Source organism: Ciconia boyciana, chromosome 4 (genome assembly GCF_034638445.1).
Source record: "Ciconia boyciana chromosome 4, ASM3463844v1, whole genome shotgun sequence".
NCBI lineage: Eukaryota > Metazoa > Chordata > Aves > Ciconiiformes > Ciconiidae > Ciconia > Ciconia boyciana.
In genome coordinates, this window is record NC_132937.1 from 62,962,335 (window position 1) to 62,990,242 (window position 27,908).

At 36.1% G+C, this 27,908-nt stretch overlaps 1 protein-coding gene across 6 annotated transcripts in view; it reads left to right on the forward strand.

Moving 5' to 3' along the window:
* ERCC6L2 (ERCC excision repair 6 like 2) overlaps positions 1–27,908 on the forward strand; it is a 58,950-nt gene that overhangs the window by 9,732 nt on the left and 21,310 nt on the right. For 5 of the 6 annotated variants that reach the window (XM_072859449.1, XM_072859453.1, XM_072859450.1 and 2 more), the window contains 11 exons: positions 1,976–2,137; positions 3,375–3,582; positions 5,074–5,214; positions 6,836–6,949; positions 8,468–8,587; positions 14,773–14,844; positions 16,050–16,195; positions 21,291–21,386; positions 22,792–22,891; positions 26,179–26,331; positions 27,419–27,499. In XM_072859449.1, the coding sequence (XP_072715550.1) occupies positions 1,976–2,137; positions 3,375–3,582; positions 5,074–5,214; positions 6,836–6,949; positions 8,468–8,587; positions 14,773–14,844; positions 16,050–16,195; positions 21,291–21,386; positions 22,792–22,891; positions 26,179–26,331; positions 27,419–27,499 (1,393 nt within the window). Of the gene's footprint in view, positions 1–1,975; positions 2,138–3,374; positions 3,583–5,073; positions 5,215–6,835; positions 6,950–8,467; positions 8,588–14,772; positions 14,845–16,049; positions 16,196–21,290; positions 21,387–22,791; positions 22,892–26,178; positions 26,338–27,418; positions 27,500–27,908 lie in introns of those variants that run through there. The other variant, XM_072859454.1, reaches the window with a different exon arrangement.

The window sequence follows — 27,908 nt, forward strand, 5'->3', positions numbered from 1 at the left end:
GTTAACCCATTCATGAAGTGTTCTCTAAAAGATGCAGGATTTGGCTGCCTGAAAACCTGTGGTAGGTAAAAGATACGCAGAAGATACTTCTATCTTTCAGTAGAGTGTAAGGAGAAAAATCTGGAATTTTTAGCGACTGTTCAAAGGGTATTTTCGTTATTTGCACTCTTCACCAGCTTGGTGAAATTTCTGAGTCCTAAAAACTTTGAGATATAAGATATGTATACGTGTCTCTGTGTAGTTTTAAATACCTGATAGACTTACCAGAATCAAGGTCTTTCTGATAGCAGATTGTATTAGAAATCCTACTTTATTTGCACCATAGCTGTCAGCATTTTCAAACCAGGAGTGTTGCCTTTCCTTTGGCTATGTTCAGGAGCACTTAGCCTTTCTGATCCTAGTGGTCCTCTTTCCTTACATCATCTTGGAAGTAGGGTACAAGTTGCATGAATAGCTAGTAGCAGCAGCCTGCCCTTAGCAGCTGGTGTTGTCAGTGGCTCTGCAGATCTTGTTGTTTTAGGTGTTGGGAAAGGTCTGGACCCCAGCGAGTTTTCCTAATATTCTGGACAGCCATCACCACAGCAATCAGATCTCCAGCTCTTGTCTGTGCTCAGGTCTGAAAAAGTGCAGATAGGAGAAGGCTAAAGGAGTTGTGTTACCAGTACCCTAATACTTGCTGTTGTTTTTCTGAGGAACTCTGCAGGCTTGGTCATTGAATAGGCAGTGGTCAGGAAATAGGTGCATGTGCAGAGCAGATCTGATGTGTGACTGACTGCTTGCAAATACATTACTTCAGCATACAGATTTACCAGGCTGTTTCTGCAGAGCATGTGACTGAATGGGCCTATGGTCTTGACACTGGAAGAAGCTATGTGTCTTGCTTACTAGAATGATAGATTGGCCTCAAAAACTGGTCTTAAGTAGTTAGTTATCACTAATAAGAATATGTAGACTTAGTTATGCATGTACATCAGCATAATGAGAGATTAAGTTGATGGAGCTAGCATATGATCATCTGTTAGGCTCCTTTCAGAAACTCCCAATTTTTAGCAGATTTTAGGAATGTACGGAACTCAGATATGAATGAACGTATTTAGCAGGCATCCAAAATGCCACAAGATCAGCCTTCAGATTAGTGAACTAAATGCAGCCTGCTCAGGAGAGAGGTTTCCTTCTAAACATGTCTGTTTCAGCTTGTTGCTGCTTGAAGTATCATCCAAGTGGATATGATTTTGTTCTGAAATATTCATTCATATATATATATAAAGCAATCTCATAAAGTTAATAAATCTCTTCCTAGTGACTTGATGACTTAAATTAGTATCACAGTATACAGGTCATTCTACCTCCAAGTTTTATGCTTGAACTTGCTGCAAAATCTCTTTTGTTCCCTACTTCTAGGTAAGTTCCTCCTAGTCACAAAATCAGAAAATATTAAAACTCCTCTGCCATATTGGTATCGTATAGATATTAAAGATGTTGAGTGATGCTTTCATGTAGGAAACGATGCAGATTGAAGTGCTTTCAGTCTACTTCTAGTTACACTGGATAGGTTTTGTTGGAAAAATGAAGCACACCTGTGTTAAGCATGTTTCAATAGTTTACCTTCGGAGATTTATTTCATTTTTCTAGATCTTACTTATGAGTGGAATTAGTGCTGGCAAGATGTGCTGGATTGATTGCTCCTAAGATTGAAAGCTGCTTCCTTCACAGAAAGCATGTGATGCAGTTAACAGTAGTTCATTTATTTAGCTATATAGTTTAGCCATTATACTCAACTACGGCAACTGCATTTACTAAACAAACAGAATAGAAGGAAACTGAGTAGTATAATACACTGTAAAACAGGAAAACCAAAAAGTAAGTGTCGTATAATAATCATGGCTACATGTGTGGCTGACTTCACCTTGTATGTATATGTGGGATGACGGGATAAGTAGTTTCAGTTAATACAATATTTCTTGTTGATCTGCAGTGTAGAATGGTCTGCTGTGATCGTGGATGAAGCACATAGAATCAAGAATCCAAAGGCTCAAATAACTCAAACCATGAAGTCATTAAAATGCAGTGTTCGCATAGGTCTTACTGGAACCATTCTTCAAAACAATATGAAGGAACTTTGGTGTGTTATGGACTGGTAAATAAAATATCTTTTTTTAATTATTTAAACACCTCTATATGTTAACCATGCAGTGGAACTGGGATAGGGCTGGATGATTTGGACCCATCTGTGTCAAAAAACCAGCAACGAACTACAGCCCTCGCCCAAAAAACCCCAGTGTTTTGTGAGAAGGGAAGTATGTTTTTCCATAGATGTATTGGAGGTAAGCTCCTGGTAGATACATCTGCAGTATGTATTTTGCAATTATTAAATAAGTTTGGAGCTCCTCTTATCTGGCCTCTTTGGGGAATTTGGGAAGCAGTTAAAATTATTTTCTTTTCCCTGCCCTATGTTTACCTGTCTTTTTTTTAAGGACACTATTTTCTTCTTCGTCTCTCCTCCACACAGTAGATTGAGAACCATTATATAGTTTTGAACAATCTTGTGCCTTTGCTCTGTCCAGTATATGCAGGTCATTCTGACTTACTTGGACATTGAAAGTAATAATATTTTGCTGTTTTTCAAAATGCACAAGTGCACATATTTGGAAAGCAACAGTCTTGTCCAGGAAAACTTTTAATGGAGAGGGAGAAGTGGAAATAACCCTAGATATAAATCTAAACATAGAAGACTTACTGGGGATGCTTTAGAGGAGGAACAGAGCAAACAAGCCCTGTATTTAAGGCAATACAGACTGAATTGGAATATCAGGAAGAAATACTTTAACAGTAAGCTTAGTGTTGCATCCTATGCTGATATTAATAGATTGTTCCAATATGTAGTGCTACCAGTGATTACCAAATTCTTTTTCCTATTGAGTTTCTTAAGACTTTATTTAGTAAATTGCAATATCTGCATAACCTGATTTTAATAAAAACAGTAAAAATTGAAAACTTGACTGCTTAGCTTCAAATTTAGGCTCCTGAACAGTAGCAGCCTTGTAGTTTAGAGGTTCTATATGGTTGTAACTTCTGTTGCTCTGCTGAGCTTTAGTTTTTCTGTAGATGGCAACCCTTTCCTGAGGCGACTCTCTTAACATTTGAGGATCACAGCAAGTAAATGAAAAAATGACATCTCTGGAAGTAGTATATGTTTCTATTTGTATACACAATTTTTACTAATTTCTCTAGTGATTGTTAATTTAAGGTCTCTTGCTGTTAGCCAGAAACAATTTATGGTATGCTTTTAATCAACGGAAAAGGATAGACTGCCTTGGAGTAAAGAAAATGCTGTTATTCCTTCACACCCCACCCCCCCTTTTGTTTTTTAATAGGGCTGTACCAGGACTTTTGGGTAGCAGACTACATTTCAAGAAGAAATTTTCTGATCCAGTGGAGCATGGCCAGAGGCACACTGCAACTAAAAGAGAGCTAGCAACAGGTCGTAAGGCCATGGTGAATCTAGCAAGAAAAATGTCTGGCTGGTTTCTGAGACGAACCAAAGCTCTTATCAATGATCAGTTGCCAAAAAAGGAAGACAGAGTAAGAGCGCCTGCACATTTCAAATACAATGCTAATGAATATATCTCTTCTTATTTGTTTTTGTTGTACTTTTTCTCTTTCATCATGCCTTTAGTGGTTTATGGCTTTCTTTTGGACTTACTAATTTAAGAAGAATCCAGAGCCTTGGAAAAAATGCACATGCAGTAGTGTGCTTTGTTCACATAATTACTATGATTGCGTGTTGAAATGGAGTTAATCAAGCATGAAAATGCTCAGCTAGACTTCTGACTAGTGATTTACACATTCTATTTTATGTGCACTTTTGTATTTATCTGTGCAAACCCAATGCAATTTATGTAAATCTCTTGAAATTCTGTGTAGGACTTCTGAATTTGCAGCTTGACACTTTGTACATAGAGCAGTATGCTTTTCTTGAAATTCTGTTTAGGACTTCTGAATTTGCAGCTTGACACTTTGTACGTAGAACAGTATGCTTTTCATTTTTAACTCCCTCATTTTTGATCACTAAATAAAATAAAACCCCCAAACTTAAAGCTGATTGTTGATAGGTCTGTAATCCTGTTCACCTAATGGTATTGTAAACATTATATAAAGTGATGATACTTATGACTGTAGCTAAGAGTTCTGATAAATTCTTAATAGATATATTTGTGCTTTCCTTCTAAGTAGACAAACACATTGGTTTGCAGCTGGTTTTGTTTTCAAAATTTGGTATTTATTCTTCACCCTTAGTGTATAATAATGTCATCTAAACTGTCTTCTGAAGGAAAGATTAACAAAAACATCAGTCAGTTGCTTTTCTAAATCTAGCAGGTTTTATTCTTTTCATTCTCTTGTAATGTGAGTATATGTCCAAGTTACTGCTGTATTATTACAGCTCAGCGTGGTGCTGCTGCTGTGTGGGTGGCCTAGGTTAAGGAATGATCTTGGGATTTCTGTCTCCTGCTGCTTAAGACTAAAGATGTCATGGAGATGCCACCCATGGTCTCTAAGAAGGAGGGATAAGAGTTTTGTCCATAGCACTGTGTAGATCCTTGCCTTCTCATTGCTTATTCTGTTTGTCCTGCCTATGGTAGTGCCCTACAGCAGCTAGTGCCTAAAAAGAGGAAAGAAAGGGTAAATTAAGCAACTGGCAAAGCAGAGGGGAATCCTTAATTACAATTATGCATTTATTTATCTCACTTCTCCCTCCTTCTATCCCTCCACAAAAGCCATACTGAAAGGTTTATAGAAACCTAACAGCGGGTTGTAGCTTGATATTGATACTCTTTGTAGAATTTTGCAAGGGAATAAACTATACATACATTTTGGCTACAATTTCATACTATTTTGTTGTCAAGATCCAGATTTCTTCATCTGGTGGTAGGATAATTTCATGTAGCTATCTGAGCAAATATGTTGTTGTTTTCTACTTTATTTTCAATGTTTTATGTTTTTTGTTGCAGTGCTCTTTGCTTTTCATTGTATCCTGCACATAATTGTGTTTTGGGTCTTCTCTTTCTTTGGCAGATGGTATACTGTTCCCTGACAGAATTCCAGAAAGCGATGTACCAGGCTGTGCTAGACACAGAGGATGTAAGCTTAGTATTACGAGCAGGAGAGCCCTGTAGCTGCAAGAGCGGCCGTAAAAGGAAGAACTGTTGTTACAAAGTAAGAACTTGCACTGTTTGGATTTTAGAACATAGTCTTTCTGGTTTGAGCAGTAGATAGGTTTTCTCGAGAGACTCTCTGCCGTTGAAGATCTAATTGAAATGGCTGTGTGGCTGTAGGCCATCTGTTTGGGAAATCCTGACTGGAAACATGGGTAGTTCCATCATGAGCGTGATGGAGTTAGGCACTTTGGGATTACAGCAAAGCTGCTTTGCATGCCCTGAGCAGGTGGTTGTTATTTATGCAGTAAATTCTGGATTTGTGGTATTAATAAGTGCACCTGTGAAACAGTTGATGTTGGCAAGTATGTTGCATTGGGATGTTCAGGATGTGTCAGTATGTGTCAGGATGTTCAGTATGTGTCATTGGGATGTTCAGTATGTGCTGCTCCCATATGTGTCAGACGGTCAGTGCAGAAGCTGCAAATCAGAGGCATCCTGGACCTGTCCTGGCAGGTTGTCTGGGCTTTGCTTGTGTTATAACTGCAGTTGAATTGTGTCTTTGTGTGCCACTAAACATGTGCTTTGTTTTGCTTCATTGAAGGGAGAACTGACAGTAACCACAGAGCACAAGCAGAACTTTGTTCATGAGTAGCAGCTCTGTAGATTTCTTCTATTGTCTCTGGACTTCACTAACACTCAATTAGTCTAGCTTTATATTTATTTTGTCCATATCACTCAGTAGGCTCAGATTAAGCATGTCTTTCTAACATGTAGAAGCATGTCTCATACTTGTTTCTCCCTGTTTTCTTTCTGGCCTGTTTTTATTCTTGTATAGTGTTTGTGTTTTGGTTTTTTTTTGTTGTTCCCCCGCCAATGATGTAGCTTATTGAGTCTTCTGCATCTTTCTTTAAAAACAATCCCTCTATCAGCCTGTTTAATATTCCATGGATACTAGCGTTAGTTCTTTGCAGGCTGCTATTTCTCATGATGTTTTGTAGAAAAAAGTAAAATGCTGTTTAACTTAATTCACAAAGGGCATTAGGCAGGCCTGCAGATACTTAAGTACTCTTATGGACTGTCTTATTCCAAGGTTAACCGTGAAATTTAGTAACTTGAGAAGGGAAAGGAAAATGATCATTGGTTGAATCAGCCAACCATAACCAGAAAAATAGCTGATGCTGTTGCTGCATTGTAGAATGTTTGAAGTTGTTTGAATTATGTTACCCGAGATGTTTATAAAACGTTATACATTTCTGCTGTAGAGAAAAGTAGAGTTAGCAGTTGTAGGGTAAGAAGTCATTCAAACAGCTCTGGTTTGATTTACATTTAAATCGATTGTAAAGTTACTGTCTTCTTGTTTACCAAGGAATTTTTGGTCATCTTAGTAATTTCTGTAGATATCACACTATCTGAAATATTTAGCAAACTATGAACATAGCTGTGGGGTTTTTTCTCTTTTTGATAAGATGTTTTCTATCAATAGGATCACAAAGCTGAGGAAAAAAAAGCCTTGCTGCATTTTTGTTAGAAACACAGTATGCATCTCTTTGGGATCAATTATAATACTACCTAAAATCGCTAATGCATTAAACCTTGTAAGAATAGCACTTATTCCAGATTATTTCTTATTTTCAGGAATATTTTTTTGCATAAACTTTCTTTTTTTTTTCTTTTTTTAGGTAAATGCTCATGGTGAAACAATTAAGTCACTACGCTTCAGTTACCTGACAATCCTACAGAAGGTTGCAAATCATGCTGCACTGCTGCAGATGGACAACACTAGCAAGCAGCAGGTTAGTTTCAGAAGTATCTAAAAAATACTTGTGGAAAATGAGATGAAAACTCTTGAATGAAAATTGCTGCTGGCCTCCTTTTTAAGCCTTAACTAACTGAAATTAAGATATTTTGCAAAATTCCTTTTCCATTCAGTAATTCAGAATGTAGCCCTTATTTAATAGATAGAGATGTTACACAACAATATGTTAACTTAGTTGATGCATATCTGAAAATAAGGGTTATGGAAACATTGGAGAGCTTTAGGGAGAAGAGTAATTTTTAGTGATTTCTCATAATGCCATTTCTGTTCCATTTATGACAAGTGCCTAGTAAGAGGAATGTCTTTCTGCAAATAAGTAAATAATAAGCAATTAGAATGTGTTTGGTTTTTTCTCTGGTATTTTATATTCGGAGCTGAGCTTCTTTAAATAATGAGAAACATGTTATACTAAAATGCTCAAAGAGAGAACAGTATCAGTTTATCTTGTTACTGTGGCAAGTAACCTACAAGACCCACAGAAGGCAGGATTTTTAAAAATGCTTGTATGTGATCCTTATGATCCAAAAATGAGCAAAGGGATTTAGGGATGTTACCACCTCCTCTCAGAAGCCGCAAGGGAATAGAAATGAGAAAATCCTAGTTAATTTTGGCAAGTTTGCATTAAAGCAGTTTTGCTTTTTAGGAAATGTTACTGTTAGTGTCCAGGGCCTTGTATGCAGTAAATACCCAAATGTTTTCAGTGTTGGTTTTTTTTTGATATTGTGCATGTGATTTTGTTGTAGTAACATTTGAGAGTTTAGTCACTGAAATAAGAATATATGAGTATTTTGACACTTACTATCTTTTACGGCATACATAATTATTAACCTCTCCAAAATCTACTGAAGAACATGGTATTTTGTAGTATTTCTTATCTTTAGTATTAAAGTCCATCACATGTGTTATTCTTAGGTGAGAGATGAGAGCTTTTCTGCTCCTCTGGAAAAGTAGACTTAAAGTATGTGGTCACATTCAAGTTCAGAGCTACCCAACTTCTAGCAGTGGAGCTTTAATGTGGCTTTTGAACAGTTGAAATGCATTTCCCATATTGTTCCACCAATGTGACAAAAAGACAATATGTAATTCCCATATTGGTTTATCATCAAGATAAATGGTCAAGAGAAATGCTGGTACAGATCCATTGGGTAATGCAAACCTCAAGCCAACAGAGTTCTTGAGACTGACAATTATGGCCAGTCCTATTGCAGTCTCTGCCCAGGAGAAGAAATTTTGGGCATCTCTTACTCTAGTAACTGGAATCCATGGTTTCAGATTAGGATTCTCTTTCTTATTTAAATGAAGCAAACCAAAACACACAGGAGATGTTTTATCCAGCACTTCTGTAGTGAACTGAATGAAAACACATAACTCTTTCTGCTTGAATTACTTTGGTAGATTACTTGTTTCAACCTGTTCAACTCCTTGTATGGCTTACTGGTATCCCAATGTAGCTCTAATTTTTAATGCCTATTCAAACTTTCTGCTTTTCTTCCAGGAAGCACATATCAAACGGGTGTGCAGCCAGGTATTTTCCAGTTTTCCAGATTTTGTTCAGTTAAGCAAAGATGCAGCCTTTGAAACAATTTCAGATCCAAAGTACAGTGGAAAAATGAAGGTAAACCTGTTCTTTAGAGGAAAAATAAGTATTAGTAATAGTAATAGATCTGCAGCTCTAGTATATGGATATAAGAAAAGGTACACCTAGTAGTTGTGGGGTTTTAAATCATTCTGTTTATGGTGGTGGTACCACAGCAGAGATCTCCTGTCTTGGATCGGGGTGTCTCTGGGCAAAGACTGGATAAGTGTGATCTGTGATGCTAAGATATCCTAAGACGGTAGCTTCACATATTTAGTGATGGTCACGGAAATGAACCTTGCAGTCAAGGGGTTTGGGGTCATAATATTATGACAGATAGTTCCATGAAACCGTTAATTCAGTGGCAGTCAGAAATGTTTGGGGAAGGAAGAGAGCAAAACAAAATCCTTATGGACTTAATGATTTGTACACACCTTCAATATTGTGGGTAGTTCCAGTCCCTCCTCTCAAAAAGCATGTGTTAGACCTTGAAAAGGTTTAGAGGAGGGCCACAAAGGTGATCAGTGCTGCGGGACAGAAGCAACCGAGTGGGCTGGGACTCTCCAGCCTGGGAGAAATGTTTTAGAATGAATGTGGGAGGGACAATGATGAGTAGCATGGAACTAGTGAAGATGTACTGAGTGCTTACTGTCTTTTCTAACCCTTTGGACATCAAATGAAGCTAATGGGAGCCTGGCTAAAGATGAACAAAATAAACATATTAAGTGTAAACCTGTAGAACTCCTTACCTCAGAAACTGGTTTACACTTGATACACAGAAACTGGACTAACTGAAAAAGATGTCTAATGTAGCTAATTAAAAAGAAAACCATATTAGGTTTGGGAGTGTTCCTGAGCTGAGAGTAACTGGAGGGTGAGAAGCTAAGCAGAGTGGAGTACACTATATTTTTGCTCTCTATAAACCTGTATATTCACAGTTGCTGGTTGGGACTAGGGGGGAGGCAGTGGCTGGGCCATGTTTTTTCTAACAGTAATGGTTGTTATCACTTTATTGATTTGTTATTGTGCAAGCAACATCTTTCTTTTCTGTTATTACATACATGTGAGAGGCCTATATATTACCTTTGTCATATACACTTCATTATCTCATGAAAGTCAACTTTATTGTTAAATTACCTGCCAGCATATACTTAATACATAACTGTAAAAACAAACACCATGATGTTCAGTGGTGCTTATGAAGCTCTTCTTTCATTGGTTAAAACTAATTTTGCTTTCTCTAGAAATTTCTCTTGGGGCTATTGCATATGTCACTCCAGCACTGCCTTATGACATTTTCATTATGTGTTTTTTGACACACTAGTGAACAACACAGGCAAGCAAAAATGCCCAAGTTAAGGCAGAGGTTCCAACATTATGTGCCTTTAAAGTCAGCAGCTTACAGAGCTGCCTGTTGAGAGGAATCTGTTCCAAACTGTCTGTAAGTCTGAGTTGCTTCTGGGACAGCATAGACTGCGGTGTCTTCTCAGGGGTGCAGCTGGCTGTGGCTGTGTGGGTTGGGTGTAACCTTGGCTGGTAGCCTTCGTGAGGAAGAAGGTTCTGCTATATTGCAGTGCTGGAGTAAGAGCATAACCGAGGTGGCAAGAGAGCAGAGGCTGTGATCTTTTTAAGTATACTGAGCTTGTGCTGATGGCTTGATACTGATGAGATCAGGCAGGTTGAATGTTTACTTTGACATTGAGAGATCCACACTGTTAGAAAAACGAATCTCTGAGCTACCAGTAGATAAGTGCCAGGCAAATTTACATTTCTGGATAAATTGCCCAAACATAAGTAGAATCATAGAATAGTTTGAGTTGGAAAGGACCTTTAAAGGTCATCTAGTCCAACCCCCAAGTAGAACGAGGTGAGAAGTATGTGATTAAAAATAATGAGCTACTAGCATGGTGATTACTCCTGTTGTGGTTTTTTTTATTGTTAGCAAATTATCTAATACTCATCTTCATTCTGTTTCATGAGAGACTTTCCTGATTGTGCTTTTTATTTAATTTTTGATCTTTTAGCTTGTTATCAGTCTGCACTGATCAATATTCCTGTATTTCAAGCTATTTTTTATATTGATTGTAGGTAATTGCAAAAAAACCCCAAAACAAGACAAAAAAACCCCACAACCCCTCCAAAAAACAAACCCCCAAAATAAGCACGTATTCTTGAGAAGAGCCTTGGTATGGAGAATTTCCATTTTTAAAAATAATTGCAGTGTATATCATGGGAAACTGGATTTTAAAAGCCAACCTTGTGTTTTTGAAGTAATATTTATATTGAAAAACATTTCTTCAGTATGTTTGGTAGATGGGAGTTAAGTGCAATACGAATTTCTGAGAAAAATAAGAAAGGAAATTAAAAAAATTGCTGTAATTCTTTCACAGAACATTTTATTACTCTGACCTTTTAAAAAAGTCAGATCAGATACTACACTGCAGTAGTAGTAGGCAAAGGTACAAAGCAATATGGACCTTTCTTTCCTCCAACGTAAAAAACTATGATCTGGTATTATAACAAGGGGTTCTACTTGCTTGGTTTGTTTTTTATTTTATAAGTTATAGAATAGGAGCATTTTCAAGTGCTGCATTTATGACAGCCCTGTAGACTTACAGAATATTTTTCCACTCTTGATGACCTATGGTCTTGTATATACGACACTTTATTTTAGAAATCTATAGTGTCTATTTCAGTCCACTGCAAACTGGATAGAATTTATCTCAGAATTATTGAAAGAATTGCTTGCTTTGAGGGAAATTAGTCTGCTTTCTCTTTTAAGGGGAACTCGAATTTTGTGTCAGTTCATGAAATATATCTTAGGATAAACAGAATATTCTGAACTGTGTGGTGATACCTCTGTGCCCAGAAGGAGGAGTTTTATGTAATGGGCCAAGTAGCCATCATTGAAAAATAAGGTGGTTTTTGAGTCCATTAAATGTGACTTTAGAATAATTATGATGCCAAAAAATGGTTTATACGTGTCTGGTATTGTGGTGGCTTTTTTTTTGCTGCTGCTAATTACATTGGAGGTTTGTCTTGTGAGAAAAGATTGTCTAACTCTTGTTTTCTGTTCTGAATTTTAAAACAGAAGATGTTTGGGATGATTTTGGTTTTTATGCTGTGGAAGCAAAGTAATTCAGAAGGTACTGCATTTAGAAGGTCCTCTTACCATCAGAAAGTAATCAGAGGAGAGTCACTGGATACTAGAGCTTGAAAACCACTTTGTATATTTTTAATGTGTTTATTTGGACATAAATGATAAAAATTATAGTAAAATGTTTTTAATAGCCTTGTCCCACTGTAATACTTTACATTCTCTGTTCTATAAATAAATTCTAGAAACTAATTTAAATACTTTTGTAACTTTCATCTGGTAGTATAGACTGAATAGGTATTATTTAGTCCTTTAAAATAAAATTTAGTACAGGCTACCCAGAAATTTTGGCACAGGTGATTATTGTTTTGTAGAAGAGCATATTTGCAAAGGAGAAGTTTGTGGCGTTTACTTAATTTTTTTCAGGGCAGGGAAAAGGCTAGGATTTGTCGAAGTTCATTAGCTAAGGAGTTGTAACTTTTTTGAAGGGTTGAAAAGGTTAAACTATCTGCTAAAATACCTTCTGTTCTCTCACCAAGCAGAAGTAAAATGTGTAGGGAAACATAGCTTTTTATACTGTGGAATATACCTACTGCCACCAGTAAAACTAGAATTGCTTGAATGGAAGTGTGAGTGTGTGTCATACTGGTGTTTGTGTCCTACCTTGCGCTGTGGCTGCAGTCATCTCTACGTGTTTTGCAAGTGGTAGCATTTACAAAGTGCCACCCCATGTTTGCTGATCTGAATTTAAGATTATAACAAGAGCCTGGAAAAAGCAGTCCCTATAATCCAAACGTACATGTATAAGCATTGATGGTATACCTATGACTAACACCTCCTCATTATGGTGGGAGGCAGGTAATAACACAGTGATATGGTTTGAACTTCGGTTATTTTTGTGGAATTATCCCTTCATTTTCAATCATACTGCAAAACATACAGTTTTTGGAAGACTTTGCTTATACTTTCTATTGCAAGGTGAATTTTATGCCTAGATTTTTAACCTGAAATAGTTGAATATGTGAGAATTGAAGTCAAAGGAGTGTGCTGCCTTGTTTGGAAACCACACTTTTTCCATCATGAAGTAAGAAAGTGAGGACCTGCAAAGTGTAAGGACAAGTGATTCCATTGCTTTTTAAACACAAAGATTGGAGATTGTTCACACAGAAGTATCAGGGACTGTTTGGAAAAGAAGTAAGAAAAATGAGGGTAGTTTTAAAAGCCTGCAGTAATTCTCATTATTACTTTGTCTGATTATTTCTACAGTTTTGTTAAAATTCTGGCTCAGAGAGGCTCTATATGCTTTCTAAGTGAAGAGGGCTATTAAATGTCTGGGCATTTGAAATAACTTTTTTTTTTAAACTACATGTATAATATTTCCACAGATATCCATTTGTTGAGTTTTGGAATATTGTTCTTAATATAAATGTCTTAGGAATAACTATATTGGATTGATTTATTTATTTTGCCTGGCATATTATCATTATTTCAGTAGGAAAATGGAAGTCTGTCAGAGCACCTTGCAAATAATAGTAACTTCCACTATTAAACATAACCCTAACCCAGGCAGGCATGATTTTGAAGACTTAAAAACACTCTAGGCTATCTGACATGTAAGAGGTAAAATTTTGTAACAGTCAAACAGTTCGCAATATGTAGTAATGGCAAGATATACATTTAAATCCATATGGACTCTTACAAAGAGCATGTTACTTTTGCTTGAGTATGATCAAGTGTTTATTTTTCAGACTAACAGCTTTCAGGATAATACTCTGCTGTGCAAGCATAGAATTTATTTCTTTGGTGCAAAACCTTTCATTAGTTCTCCCTGTTCATTAGAGCTGTTCTTTACTCCAGAATACCTAAAATCCCAATGGGTGTGACCTCGATCCATTTTATTTAAACAGACTGGGTGGATTTGTTTGTGTGTTCTCCTATAGGAAATTCATTATTTGACCTATACTTTACTTTAATAATACAGTAGCCAAATTCCTTCTACTTTAAAAGCATGCCACTGGTTTTTCTTCTGTTTCTTAATGTGGCTAAATAAAATGCAAATGTAAGTCATTTAGCTCTTGTTAAATTACCTGATGTGGATTTTTTTCCTAATAAAATAAATCCTGGTTTATATGTTGTTGTACAATGAAACCAGGCAAAACTTACTTTGCTTGTACCTTGTTTTCACTTGTAACTGGCTGGCTAATATATACAAAAGGGCTTATAAGTCATGTAGAATTACTATTTTATATTCTAGATATTATCCAGAACTGTAAATTTAATATAAACATTCCTTATTATTTGGTTGTCAAAGATTTGTTAGCCTTTTAGTGAAATCAGTGTTGATTAACAGTTTATGTATTTATCACTGAATAAATGTAATTTTAAAATATTTATTGCCCAGTGGGAGAAAGTTACAGACATGGTACAGAAAATTCCTCTTTCCCCTTTGTGTATTGCTTCTGCGTGGTACTCTGGAGCTGCCATTGCCAGATGTGGACATGCTTCTTTTGAAAATAACAGTATCACTATTATACACAAGCCTCTGGATTATTTGCTTCCCCACTAGAACAACATTGTGTGTGGGCGGATTATTGGCATTTCGAGGTCTGTGCAGAGTCTGGGAAGCTGGATCCTACTGTAAACAGAGCAACAGATGAGAGTGGGAGCAGGGAGGGGCATACATCTCGCTGATTATTTTAAGAAGACAAGTTCCAAGAAGTTCTGAACTCAGATGTAGTACAGAAAACTTAAACAGACATTCCTGTTTTCAGTGGAATTGTATGCATTTGCTATATGCAAAAATTCATAAGCTGAGCTAGCACAAGATAAGTATCATTTTGTTGCAGTCTATGCACTGACACAAATAGCTTCTGAATTTACTTGTTAGTTGTATGGTTGCCTTTTTAGAGCAGGATTTCCATGTAGATCACTGAAAAATGCATAGGTCCGGCATATCCATTACCTTTGGCACATTTATTATGATAGTAGTGGTTTTTGTTATGCCTGTTTGGCTTCGCAAACAATTAATTACAGTGTAGCCTGTTTAAAGGCTGAACACACAAGTAGGTGTGTGTGAGATGACCTGTAGATAAAATCTCTTCATTTGTATTCTGTGGTTTGTTTACAGGTCCTTCAGCAGCTTTTAAATCACTTCAGAAAAAACAAGGATAAAGTTCTTCTTTTCTCCTTTTCCACAAAGGTGAGCTCCATATGATTTTTATCAATTAACTGCAGCAGTAGGTTCTGAAGTTTAAAGCACTGAGGTGACAGCTGTCAACCACATTTCCTATGGGAAATAATGGGAAATAATGTGCTATGGGAAATAATGATGAGGACGGTGTGCTATACTCCAGAAGCATGTTGAAACCTTATGTTATCTCAAGATAAAAACGGTGATGGCAAAACAGACGTAACACTCTGCTGCTTTCCTTAGAGGTTTTTTAAATTGTTTTATTACTTCAAGTGTGGATAGCTCATACTGAGTTCATCTTTTTATGTCTTGAGTTAGAGCAGTGTCATGGCAAAATACGACTGAAGTATCATACAACCTTTGTGTTAGCACTGAAAGTAGTTACATTTCCTCTGTTCTACTGCCTTTTGACCATCACCAGTGATAAAGCTTCAGCCTTGAGACTTACTACACCAGTTGGTTTGAACAGAAAACAGTGTTTAATTGGAGCAAGAGATGTATGTGCACTTTACTTTTCAGGGACTTGCTCCTTGATTTTCTTGTTAGGGAAGAACATGTTTCTTGAAATAGTGCAAACTGTAGTGTGGTTTTCTTTACTTAAATATTCATAATGATAGGATTAAAAAGTATTAAAAAATAATAGTGTGAATGGCAGTTCAGAGTCTTAGATATTTAATAATTTTGTGGCTTTAAGACAGACTGCAAGTTTAATATTTAGATGTAGTAGTTAAATGCTCACGTCTTAGGCTGTGCTTCACAGTGTTCAAGACCAGACTGATTGCTGGTTACTGCAGTGTCTCTCACTTTGTCCCTTTGAACTCTGGCTGTGCATACCAGCCTGTTTCTCTGTGCTGGCTCTGATGCTCATTTACCATACTTCAAGTCATTGTAACTTGCTAAGATGGTAGGAAACTCTAAGTTGCCTACCTGCTTATTGGGTTGAATTGACTCAGCATCACTTAGAAGTGGGATACAGGCAGCCAGGGTTGCAGGATTGAGTGAGACCGCAGCAGACCAACATTAATCACCTTGAGTGTTGCAGAATCACAGCTAAAGAATGTCGAGGATGTTGATATCAAAACAGGGAAGATTTACTGTTATTTTCAATGCTTTGTCTATTCAAAATATATTTGAGAAACATGACCTCTGTGATGATTTTTAATTAAAAAGATAATAGTAAGTACTTAGTCTTTTTTTTCTGTTTTTCCAACCAGTTGCTAGATGTGCTGGAACAATATTGTATGGCATCTGGGCTAGATTACCGAAGACTTGATGGAAATACAAAATCAGAAGACAGGATCAGAATTGTAAGAGAGTTCAACAGCATTCAAGAAATTAACATATGTCTTGTATCTACAATGTAAGCAAATTTAACTTGTAGTCTGTTTCACTCTGCCTTTCTTGTGTTTAGTAAATAGGTTACTCTGCATTTTACTTGATGACCTTGTGAGGGATTACTTTTTTGAGAAAGTGAATTGTTCTCTTGTCTGTTAGTAAACATAGACTCACTGCTGTGGACTGAAGCTTCTTAAAATATCTGAAGACTTTTTCCCTTCCCCTCTCCTCTGCTTTATGAAGATTGCTAAGGTCTGAAACAAGCAGGTCTTCTGAATCCTACTTTTAAATTTCCACTTGCTGTAGGAGTGGGGAAACATGAAATGCTATATTGAACTGAAAAATTCTCTCCTAGTGTTACTGTAATTTATTAACCTTGTTAATTAGTATATGTTTATTTAAAATACTTCAAACAATCCTTACTTGTCTTTTAAAAATGTATTTGACTATCAGATCTGCTTATCAATTTATGATCAATAGTGAATTATTTTGAAATAAAGCAGTATGTTCAATTAAAATTAATGAAAATATGATGACCTTCCTTTCTTCTTTCCCCTTCTTCTTCTTTCCCTTTTCAATTCTGGTTACTTCCATGTTTCATCTTGGATGACATTTGTTAAGAGGCAAGAGCAGAAAGTGAACAAAGAAACTTTAATCTTCCTGCCCAGAGGAAAACTCAGTGAAACTCGGTGAAACATGCAAATATGCTGTTCTTGCCTATACGGTCACTTTGGTCCTTCTTTACTGAAAGTCTGCATGTTGGAGTTAGATAGGAGGATCCACACTACCTCTGTTTAATTAGAAGTTAGATGTAATCTTAAAGACTGTTACAAGTGCAGGTCAGAACTGTCTCCAGATACTCTCTGGTGCATGTGGGCAGGGTTGTGAAGAGATTTGTTTTGTTGGTCATGCACATTTGTTTGTGATCTCTGTCAACTGTGGAACCTGGCCATCAGCTTCCCTAAGACCTTCATGAATCCCTATTCTTTGTCCCTGAAGACAGCAGGGAATTACTGCATCTGTAGCATTAGGAAAGACTCTCTAGTTTGTGCTGCTATCAGTCCAGTTTTGTTGCGTAATTATAACCTTTTCAGTTTTCTTCCATTAATTTACATAGAAATAAGAATGAAGGTCAGGTAAACAGATATGTGCTTTCTCCATTCTGCTATTAGAGCTTGTTAATACAGAGATTGGTGAGATTTCCATGCCTGCTGGTGGTGTTTGAGATGAGTCTTGACTCTGTTGTTCTTAGTGTTTCTCATCTTACTGAGTAAATGGAAGGAACAATCAATGATGGAATTGCAGTCAATATAACCAGTGTTTACTAAGAAAAACAGAAGGTGCAATTCTTTGTGTAGTTTATCACAGATAACAAAAAGTTATCTTTTTGCTTGCTTGATATAGAGTAATGGAAGCAGCTTTAATTTTGTAATCCTTTGGAAATCAGGAAGTGATTTATCCCAGTCCTACTGTACAAGAGATTCATCCTTCCTCTTACTTGGATTTCAGGCATTAGGACTTCACAGTATATTCTTTATTTCTCAACACATAGTGAGTTGACAGAATTGGGTCATACTCTTCTGTCCGTACTTTCTTGCAAAGTTTTTGGCCAACTGTTCTGTGTAGTCAACTTGTACATGTTCTGAAAGTCCCATTGCTTGAAAAGCCAAATGTTGATTTTCGCTGAAAATACTTGCACAGTCTTTTGGCTGCAAAAATGCATTCTGCAAAGGATGAATTCCCTGCATAGTGATCTTGAGTCTGCCATTATATTTCACTTGCAGAGTTAACATACAACTTTCAACAGGAAGCTCCAATCTGTAAATTAGTGAGTTACAGTGCAGACAGTGGTGATGACTTCACTGTTAAATTTACAATGTTCCTGTCTTATATTTCTTTTTTTTTATACCGGCAAAATGCCATTTCTGCCTGGAATTGCCTATGTATAGCCCGTAGACATTTGGAAATCCTGACTTTAATTGGTTGGTGAGTTTTTTGAGAAATAGGACCTTAAACAATAAATAGTAAAAAAAAAAAAAATCTGTCTATCCATATAGCTTAACCTTAAGTCTTGCAGTTAATGTTATTATCAAACATAGTCATATAGCTATCCATAATGCTTTTATGGATAGCTGTGACTAATATAGCTATATAGACAAATATATTTTATGGGTGTTGGGAGAAAATATGATTGATTTCTTCAGAGCTTGTAAATTCCATCAAACTGGTAGCTACAGATTACGGATTTCAGCCTTGAGCTTTATGGAAAAACAGATATACATCTGTTGGAGCTTCTAAGGCTCATGAAGTAAAGTCTATTTCAGAATACTTCAGTCCTGTGCTGATGTTGCTGGGAAAATGTATGATTATTTGGAAGAAAGAAAGGGGATTTTTGGTCTTGCTTAGAAACACTAAAATAATTGCTGGAGTTGCTAAAACTTGACAGGAGAATGTCAGTACTTGTAACTCCATTGATGCTGCTTAGCCTGAAGGAGGAGGACTGTGTATGTACAATACCGAAGTCTGCACAGTCCTGTTCCATTGCAGTGTTCTGGAAGAAATAAGAGCAGCAAGTGTTCCCACCTTCAAAGATAAATCACTATTCTCTGGGTTTTCCACATGAGTCTTTCTCTACATAATTCCTTCAGAATAATTATAAATTAAAATATGTTTCTGCTTCTCAGTTTTCTTTATTACATAGAGAAGCGCTTAGATGATAGAGATGCTGGTTACAGAAATTTGTAGACAGTTTTTATCATGAAAGGTTACAGTATGCACTTTCATTCTACCTGCAGCGTTCTCAATTACTGTCCATTACTGGACTGCTGTCTATTACTCTGTACGTTGTCAGGGCTTCATTTAACTTGAATTCTTCACAACTATGTTGTAAAGAAACTATGTTTAACTTTAATTAAAATAAAAATGTAATTTTAAATTTTTAACATTTAATCACATTCAAAGAACTTTCAGCCGCAAGACCTCACTGAAACAGAGAACTGACAAACTATAAAAAACTTAGCTCAGTAGATAGAATTACGTACTCACAGTTTACATGGAAACTTCAATGCAATATGTTTTGTAACTTCTGAACATTGTGGTATTAAGTTGTCAGTGACAGGATATAGAAACAAGCCATTTATTTAACATGGTGTGCCATTTTAAAAAAGATGATCTCTTGCAAACTGTTTTTTGTAACAACTGTTATGAGACATTTCATACAGGGCTCTTCATTTGAGCTGTATTACAGTAATTTGCATGGACCATCTTGCAATAATGAGTTTAACCTCTGGTTAAAATGATATCTAAAATGGAAGATACTCTTTACAATGCACAAACTAACTACTGTGTTCATTTTGTCTGTGAAGGACATAGGAGCCATTCTTTTTCTCTTTTGGACTATCTGAATTTTTGTGGCATACCTAGAAATATTGAAAGGTAAAATCTTTATGAAGCTAAGTATCCTGTTTAGTTAATTTTCATAGTCAGTCTGTTTTACTGACACTAAGGCTTTGCACTGAGGTTTAATTCATATTTCAGTTCCAAATACTGCAGGTTTTTTTATGAGAAAGCATTTGGAAAAACATGTTGACTTATGTTTCAGTCTGACTGCAGGGTTGGTTTGGTAAGATGAGAGGCTGAATTCTGTCCTCACTAAAAAGAAATACACCAAAATTCCAAAAATACAGTAAGGTATTCTGAAAAATACAAAGATTTTTATTCAGCATTTCAAACTGAGAGTGCTCATCCTCTGGAAACCTCCGTTAACATTGGCCGGTCCCCACATCCTCTCCCTTTCCAGATTTAACTAACCCAACACCACACCACACCTGGAAGGAAGAGGCCACAACTGTATTTACATTAACAAGGATTCCATGAAGACCAAAAGGTGGTGGGGCTCCATAAGCTTTTGGTTTCTGTCTCCATTTATTCACATCCCTGGAAACTTTACCTTTCCCACTGCTTTAAACAAGCAGAATATAAAGTAATCTATTAAACCCAGGTGCTTGGTAAATTAAATGGGATTGACTTTTTCAATTTTGTGGTATCTCATCCAGAAAGAAACACACTTGAAATTAGTGCTGTCTATGTCAATGTAAAGAATTGTTTTAATAGTTAAATTAATAATAGTATTCGGCATATGCTTGTTTAGGAACTTGTCTCTTTTTGTAGGAATGTTGGTTGAGCCAGTTGAAAAGAATTTTCAGTATTTGCTTGTTTTGCAGCTGGATGATAAGTGGTGTTTTCTTCACTTTTGTTCCTATCAAATTATCCAGTTATGCACATGCCAAGCTCCAAGTAACTGAGCAGTCTTGTTAGATTCAGCAAGGGCATTAGTTAGCTACCTCAGGTTAAGCACATGCTCAAATTCTTTGCTGGGTTGCAGGCTTTACCTGAAAGCACAGTACAGCTGTTGAATGTTTAAGATGTAACTGGTACCCCTGTGACTCCTTACCCCCACAGCAGACAACTTTCTTACAGTGACTTTTTTCCTTATAATGACAGGTATGAATGTTGCTGATATGCAGCTGTGTGGCCAACTGTATTTTTAACAGTTGACTTACTGTACAAATATACTTGTGACAGTTGTTAATTCTTATAGGTATGACTTACCCTAGACTGTGACCATTTTAGTGGAAGCTACATGGCGTTATTGTCAAAACCATGTTCTGGGATTAGAGGAAGTAAAATTTAATGCAGACTTTTTATTTAAACTATAGTTTTTCTACTTCTGCAATGTTAACTGGCATAAAAGTGATTATGAATTCCAGTATAGCCATTGGGGGAGTTGGCCTGTGTAGGGCTCAGTGGGTATGAGGTAGCAATCAGGACTTTTACTATAGTAAGGTGATAGCAGTTGGTTATGACTCAGCCAGTCATACGGTTTGTGATCTTGCTACTTAAGTGAGATGACTGCATTTTACAGCAGTGGTTATTTAAGTATTTGGTGCTTATTAACACATCAGTAACACAAAGCTGTACTCCACTATTTTCAGTATCTCTATTGTGGTCTTTTTTTATGTTGGGAAAGGGTATGCTAATATGGACCTAATACACTGAAAAAAAATTGTTCTGTTTTTCTTACTGTCAAATGGTTCTATTTTTCATTTTTATGTTTTTAGGGCTGGTGGACTGGGTCTTAATTTTGTTGGTGCCAATGTTGTTATACTGTTTGATCCTACATGGAACCCAGCAAATGATCTTCAAGCTATTGACAGGTACACTCTCAAAATACAGAAGTTGATCCATGTTGTACTCTTAGTTTGATCCTGTAATCTAATTGTCCAACTAAACTTTCCTAAGGGAAGAAATTTTTTACATAGTCTGACTTGTCCACAAGAAAGTAAGAAATGTCCAGCCAAATTATTTTTTAGCTTTGATGTTCTAGTTTTTAACCCTGAATTTTACTACTTATTTTCCATTTTATTTTTGTGGCACTGTGGTGGTGGGCTCATTAAAAAAGTAAAAAAAAGCCATAGTTACTGTAACTTTTTGTGATCTCTGGAGCAAGCGTGTGTGTGTGTATAGCTGGATGGCATTTTTCCTGTGTTTGTCAGGGCAGAGTACATTGTAATTGACCCTAGTTCAAGTGATGTTTTGAATTCCAGAATCCTTAAAGAAAAACATGTATGTTCTTTTCTGCTTCACCCTTGTGGAGATGAGTGTCTTTTCAGCACTCACTTCCGTGTCTGGTATTATGCTATTGGAGGATTTCCAGGAATCTGGATTTTTCTTTCAAGGCTTTTTGATCATAGAATGTTTCCCTAGGAATTCAGGACAGACTTTTGAATAGCTGAAGTAAAGAATATTGGAAGCCTTCAAAATTCAGTAGACTTATATTTTTTCATGAGCAGAAATAAACTTGTTTCTGTTGTCCCATCGAATTACTTAATTCCATTTTAAGGGTCTTTCTGACTTCTAAGAGGTGTTTATGTGCACCTGTTCTGGAGAAATATGTGTATCAGAAATGTGTATTGTTGAAAGGGGCTGTCTTTAAAGAATCCTTGTAAGACCACATTTCTATAAACTGGTTCAGCCTCTCTCAAGTTTCCAGAATGTAACCTATTAGAAGAGTCAGAATTTGCCATTTAGATAGAACGCCTCCTGTTTGTTAGCTGGTTTTATTATGTTGTAACTTGCAAAGTGCTTTATAAAGTTAAGAAAGAACAGACTGCCCGACGTAATCCCTGATCTAACTCCTATATAACGCAAATAGGAAAATGTCTTGTGCAAGAGCAGATGGAGGCAGAGAGGGGGGGAAAAAAAAACCTCTGGGCAAAGATGCTGGAAGATGTGTTTTCAAGAGAGATGGCCTTGTGATACAAATTGAGGAGAAAGCTTTTTCAACTGGATAGGCCTGGGAAGAAACTTGAAAAACTAAGGATAAAGGGAAAGGGAATGAAATACTGAGGAAAATTCAGAAAGGGGGGGTGGGACACACACCAAAACCCAAAAAACCCCCAAAACCAACTCAAATGATTTAGAGTACTCCTGTTTTATTGGAATGTTTTTTTTATTTATTTATTTTAATAAATTTATTTATTTTACTACTCCTAAGATCTCTCTTTTATTTTTTTTTACTGATAAAAATTTACGTTTTTTAATATGCTATTGTCCTTGCAGAGCTTATAGGATTGGCCAATACAAAGATGTTAAAGTGTTTAGATTGATATCCTTGGGAACTGTGGAGGAGATGATGTACTTGCGACAAGTTTATAAACAGGTAAAATTCACAAACTATTTAAATTGGGAGCTCTTTTTAGCTGTTTCAATGACTGAAAGCTAAGCTAGCCTGTAGCAGAATTGTAGTTTACTTTGATTTTATGATATATGCTGTTACCTTAACTTGTTAAGCAGAGATACATCATTTAGCAATTGTCAAAGAACAAAACAGAATGATACTGGTATTCAAGTTTTTCTGTAACTTTTGACAATTTAGTTATGCAATATACATTGATCAGGTTATACAGAGAAGAGAACTATTTTATTTAACAACTTGTAAAGTACATCTGCAAAGTTGTAGTTAGTATCTGCAGCAGTCTGATTCAGGCAGCTATTTCTTTTGAAAAGCTGGAGAAAGAGAGCAAAAATCTTGCTGATGCTATAGAAGAAAAGCAAGAAGACATTGCTACTCTCCTGCCTTTGAAAACTTCCTTATAAAAGAAGGGGGAAACAGCTTGTAGTTGCTGCTATTATTAAGATAAGAAGTGATGTTGTCTGCCAGAATACTCAACTTGAAACAATTGCTTTCTCTAAATTTTGCTGCTTGCATTGATAGGTTTAAAAACCTCACAGTGGGAAAAACAAAGTGCATGGTTTGAGGAACACATAATCTAGCAACTGTTTCCTGATGAGATCAGAATTGAAACAAAAAATCAGCAAACTCAAACATGAACAACAAAGAGCAGGCTTCATAATAATAAGAAACTAGATAAAATATGAACATGTTTTTCTCAACAAAAGTTGCAAGTTAAGAAATAAAATGATTGGCTTTAAGGTACTGACATTATAGGCTTATAAACTTGGAGAAAGGACGAAAATCAGTGAGATTGTCCTGAAGAATGCATTGCATAGAAAAGGCAAAGTAGGTCACCTCAGTGGGCAAATGATGTATTAAAGAATGCTTTATGAAATTTGAATTAACCTAGTAGTTTCAATTTTTGGCCATAAATAGGAAAAAAATGGGTATTGAGTCTTCAGTGACGAGCACCTTCTTGTAGCTGGCTTATTTACAAGGAGAGGTTGGAGGCTGAATGAGTGGGAAATGCAGTAATAGACAGATTGTCATTATCCTCATACAGATTTAAGTAAGTGACAAATAAGAATAAGGTTCTAAAATCAAGTATTTGGACATGGTATCTGATTTCACGGAGCAGATAGTCAGAAACCCCACAGCTGGCAGATCAAATCTTGAGCTGCTCTCAGTAATGTGCATGGCCTGCTTTAAAATGTTACTTTGAAAAGTGTAACAGTGACTTTATTTCACTTAAATTCAATGTTTTGTAGAAGCCAAAAAAAGTTAGAGTTCTGTTTAATTTTGACAAAATGATGTAAATAAAAAAAGAGAAACTTGTTAAGAAGAAATGAAAAGTAGTAAGTGACGGGCTGACGTGCTCACAGGTAATTGGGCAATTTTCAGAGACTCTGTATTGATAGCTCACAATGAAGAAGACATTGTATTAATAGTTGAAATCATATAGTAATGAGGCGAGTTAAATATAAAACACAGTAAGTCCAAAAACTACTTTGAGGGACAGAGTCTAAAAACATAAAAGCTAATAATTTAGTTTTCAAACACATCAGGAGCAGGAATTGTATTGTTCTACGGGTGTTACTTTAGCGAGGTTTAAAGGACTGTTCATTGCAAAAAACCCACTTGATTTATTCTTTATATCCACTTCATGGAAAAGCTTAGAGAGCATCCCATTCCAAAGTTTCTCTTGTGCGAAGTACTTCTGAGGATTCATTTCAACAGCAAGTATAAGTAGGAGAGGTCTCTGAAAGGCTAACAAAATGATCAACAGCAGATTACAACCAAGTATATTCACTAAAATACTGAAGGAGCAAGTCATGCTTCACAGATGTCTTTGGAGTTGGTGATCTTGTAGATAAAGAAGACCTGGATGGTATTGTCTGTTTGGATTTCCAAAAGGCATGTATAAAACTTCTTGAAAGGCTCTTGTTTGGTTTTTTGTTGGTTTTTTTTTTTCAACTTGACTTGTGTTTTTCAAGTCAGATAAGAAGCAACAAACAGAGTAATTGTAAATCTGGGATTTTTTTTTTAGTCTACACTTGGATTGTATTCCCTGCTATTGACACTTGAGCACAGTTAGGAAATTTTCAGTAAGGTGTGAAGAAAATGCCTTTATTTGCTGTTGAAAATTCTGAAACCATGAGTACATGTAGACGTGTGGCTTTTGGTGAACTGTACAAATGTGCTCTGAGAGCTAGATGCTGTCATGCATCCTTTTCATTAAATGAATTTATGTGAAAATTATTTATCATGTTTGTAGTGTATTCTTACTGAGGGATCTGTCTGATTTTAAAATTGCTGGATTTTTTTTTAGTAGTGTTTAGTTGTCTGACTTAGCCATATGTGATTGAAGAATATGATACAAATAAACATGAAATCTAACATAATAGAAACCTGAATAAGTTATGTATGTTTCCTAAAGTATACTTTTGTAAATACCACGCATAATTGAAGAAAGAGTAAACTGTGCCTAGCTAAAGTTAAGCTAGAATTTGACTGTATACTTACTGGCCTACATAATTCAAGAGACGAACTGTCTAGGAAAATGCCTGTTCAGTGCTTGAACTAGAAGTGAGTAGAACTGAAGAACTAACAACTGCTTAGAGACAGTTACAAAAAATATTACAGGTCTGGTATCCATAAAACCATGGTTTTGACATTCTTCCACTCAGTCAAATATACCAATTATGAACGTATTGAAAATTTGCAGTCATTGGAATGCAGCTAAACCTGCCTGGCTTCAAAAATGTTTTAATACTGCCTGACAAACTATTTACTTGTCTTTCATTTTCACCTGGAAGATTAAGTCACTTCTTTTCAATCTACTTAGGAAGAGTGCACAATAATTAAATATTCAGAGATCAGTAGGAGTAATCTTTTGGGTTTTATTTAATCCTTACCAAGTAAGCATGCAATGCAAAGGACTATGAAAAAATAGTAAAAATTTAGTATTAAGGAAAGATGAGCTGTCAAGATAGGAGTGTCAGCAGTGTGTATAGTGGGTGTCTGATATTAGACAACAATGAAGTAAAAGACTTGAAATATTTGTATTTTTTTTATTCAGTAAACCCAAGCAGGTTCCTGTTATACCACAATCTATTATACCAACATCTGCCAGGGAAATTAAAATAAAATATCCTCCCTTAAGAATTTCTGCCTGCTCCAACTAAAGCTGTGTATATAATGTGGATGCCAGGAAATTCTGACATGTTGTTGGAGCAAACACTTCTGAAAACTCTTATGTTGTTCTGTTTTAGCAACTTCACTGTGCGGTGGTTGGAAGTGAAAATGCCAAGCGGTATTTCGAGGCAGTGCAAGGATCAAAGGGACATCAAGGAGAGCTTTTTGGGATCCATAACCTTTTCAAACTTAGGACTCATGGGTCCTGTCTTACCAAAGACATCCTGGAGGTGTGAAGTCCTACCCTTTTACTTCTGGATATTAGTTTTACAATTTTCCTTTCCTCATGAGATGTTTCCATTCAAAATTACGACAAAGTACTTTATAAAACAGAGAAACTTAAACAGTACCTGTCTATGCAGTGCCTTAGATGAAATAGGCATGCTAATTTCTTGCTCTGATGTAGACCAGATAAATTTCCTTAAATCAAACAAAAAAACTGGAAAAAGTTTGGATTAGAATTTCCAAAAGTTTGCTAATATATTTATTTTCCTAATCAAAATGCCATAACTTATTTTTGTGATACTTTCACATATTGTCAACTTTGTGCACAGATACTTTTTGTCCATCAATAACTCAGAGTGACGTTTTAAGCCAGAATTCTGATCATAAAAATATTTTTTATGATCATAGTAGCCTTTGTATAGTACATTGAGATGTCAAAAATGGTTTAATAAAATATATTTTAAAATGCTGAATTTAAAAATGTTACAAGGTGGAAGTAAATAACTGAGGCTTTGTATTTTAAGATTTATTTCTTAGTTACTCTAAAAAGACTGTTGGCACAATTCCATAGCATGTAGTGCACACTGGTTTTAAGTATATCCAACATTATACCTTTTTCTATCCAGCACGTTTGCTGTAGCTGACATGCATATTGGAATTTATTGCAGTCTTATTCTAGGTTTCTTTCCGTCCTTCCCTTTATTTTGTTGTTTTGCCTATACTAGGAAGAGGCTGGGGAATGTGATATAGCAGTAAAAAGGTAGCATAGCCAGTAGCATAGCCAAAAGAGTAATGTGGTGTAAGAACACGTACTTTGGGGATATTAAGCTCAAAAGTTCTCTGAATTAAATCTCAATTAAAATGTGGCATGTAATATGAACATTGTAGCAGGTATTGAGCTTTGGAAAAAAGTTAAATTATTAAAACAGTATATGCATAAGATCCAAAATGTAAGTCTTAGTCAGGACTTTGCTGATTATAGTTTTGATGCTTGTATCTCTGTAGAAAAAAAGAAAAACTTTTTTTTTCTGGGCTTGCCTTTGTGAACTTGAACAGATACATTTTTATTCTATACATTCTTGATTGTTTTAGAGGGAAGGGCGAGTAGAAGCAGGAGTCATGACAGCAACTACATGGCTAAAGGAAGAGACTCCTCAATGCAGCTCAGAAAAGGTGAGGTGTCTTTGTGAAGTATGGACCAGAGCATGACAGTCCCTCTAGTTCCTGGTACTGCAGTAGCAAATGTGGACAGTATGTTGTTAGGCTGATAATGCTTTTACCCTAGATTGCACTTGCCATCTTTTAATGTCTGCTTGCCCTTGGTTTTACATATTGTAAAGCATTAGATAATGTCGTGCTGTCTGTATTTAAAGTGGAATATTCTGACGGTCTCGTAATAGGGTATTCTATCACATTTACAACACTTGGATATCCTCAGTCTGAATGAGGGTATTAATAACATGCTGTTATTACAGAGCAATGTTGTTTACTGAAGCATTGCTCTGTAGTGTCTTAAGACTGACAGCCTTATGATATGACATGACATGATATGATAGTACAGCCTTCTGATCAAGAAGTCAGC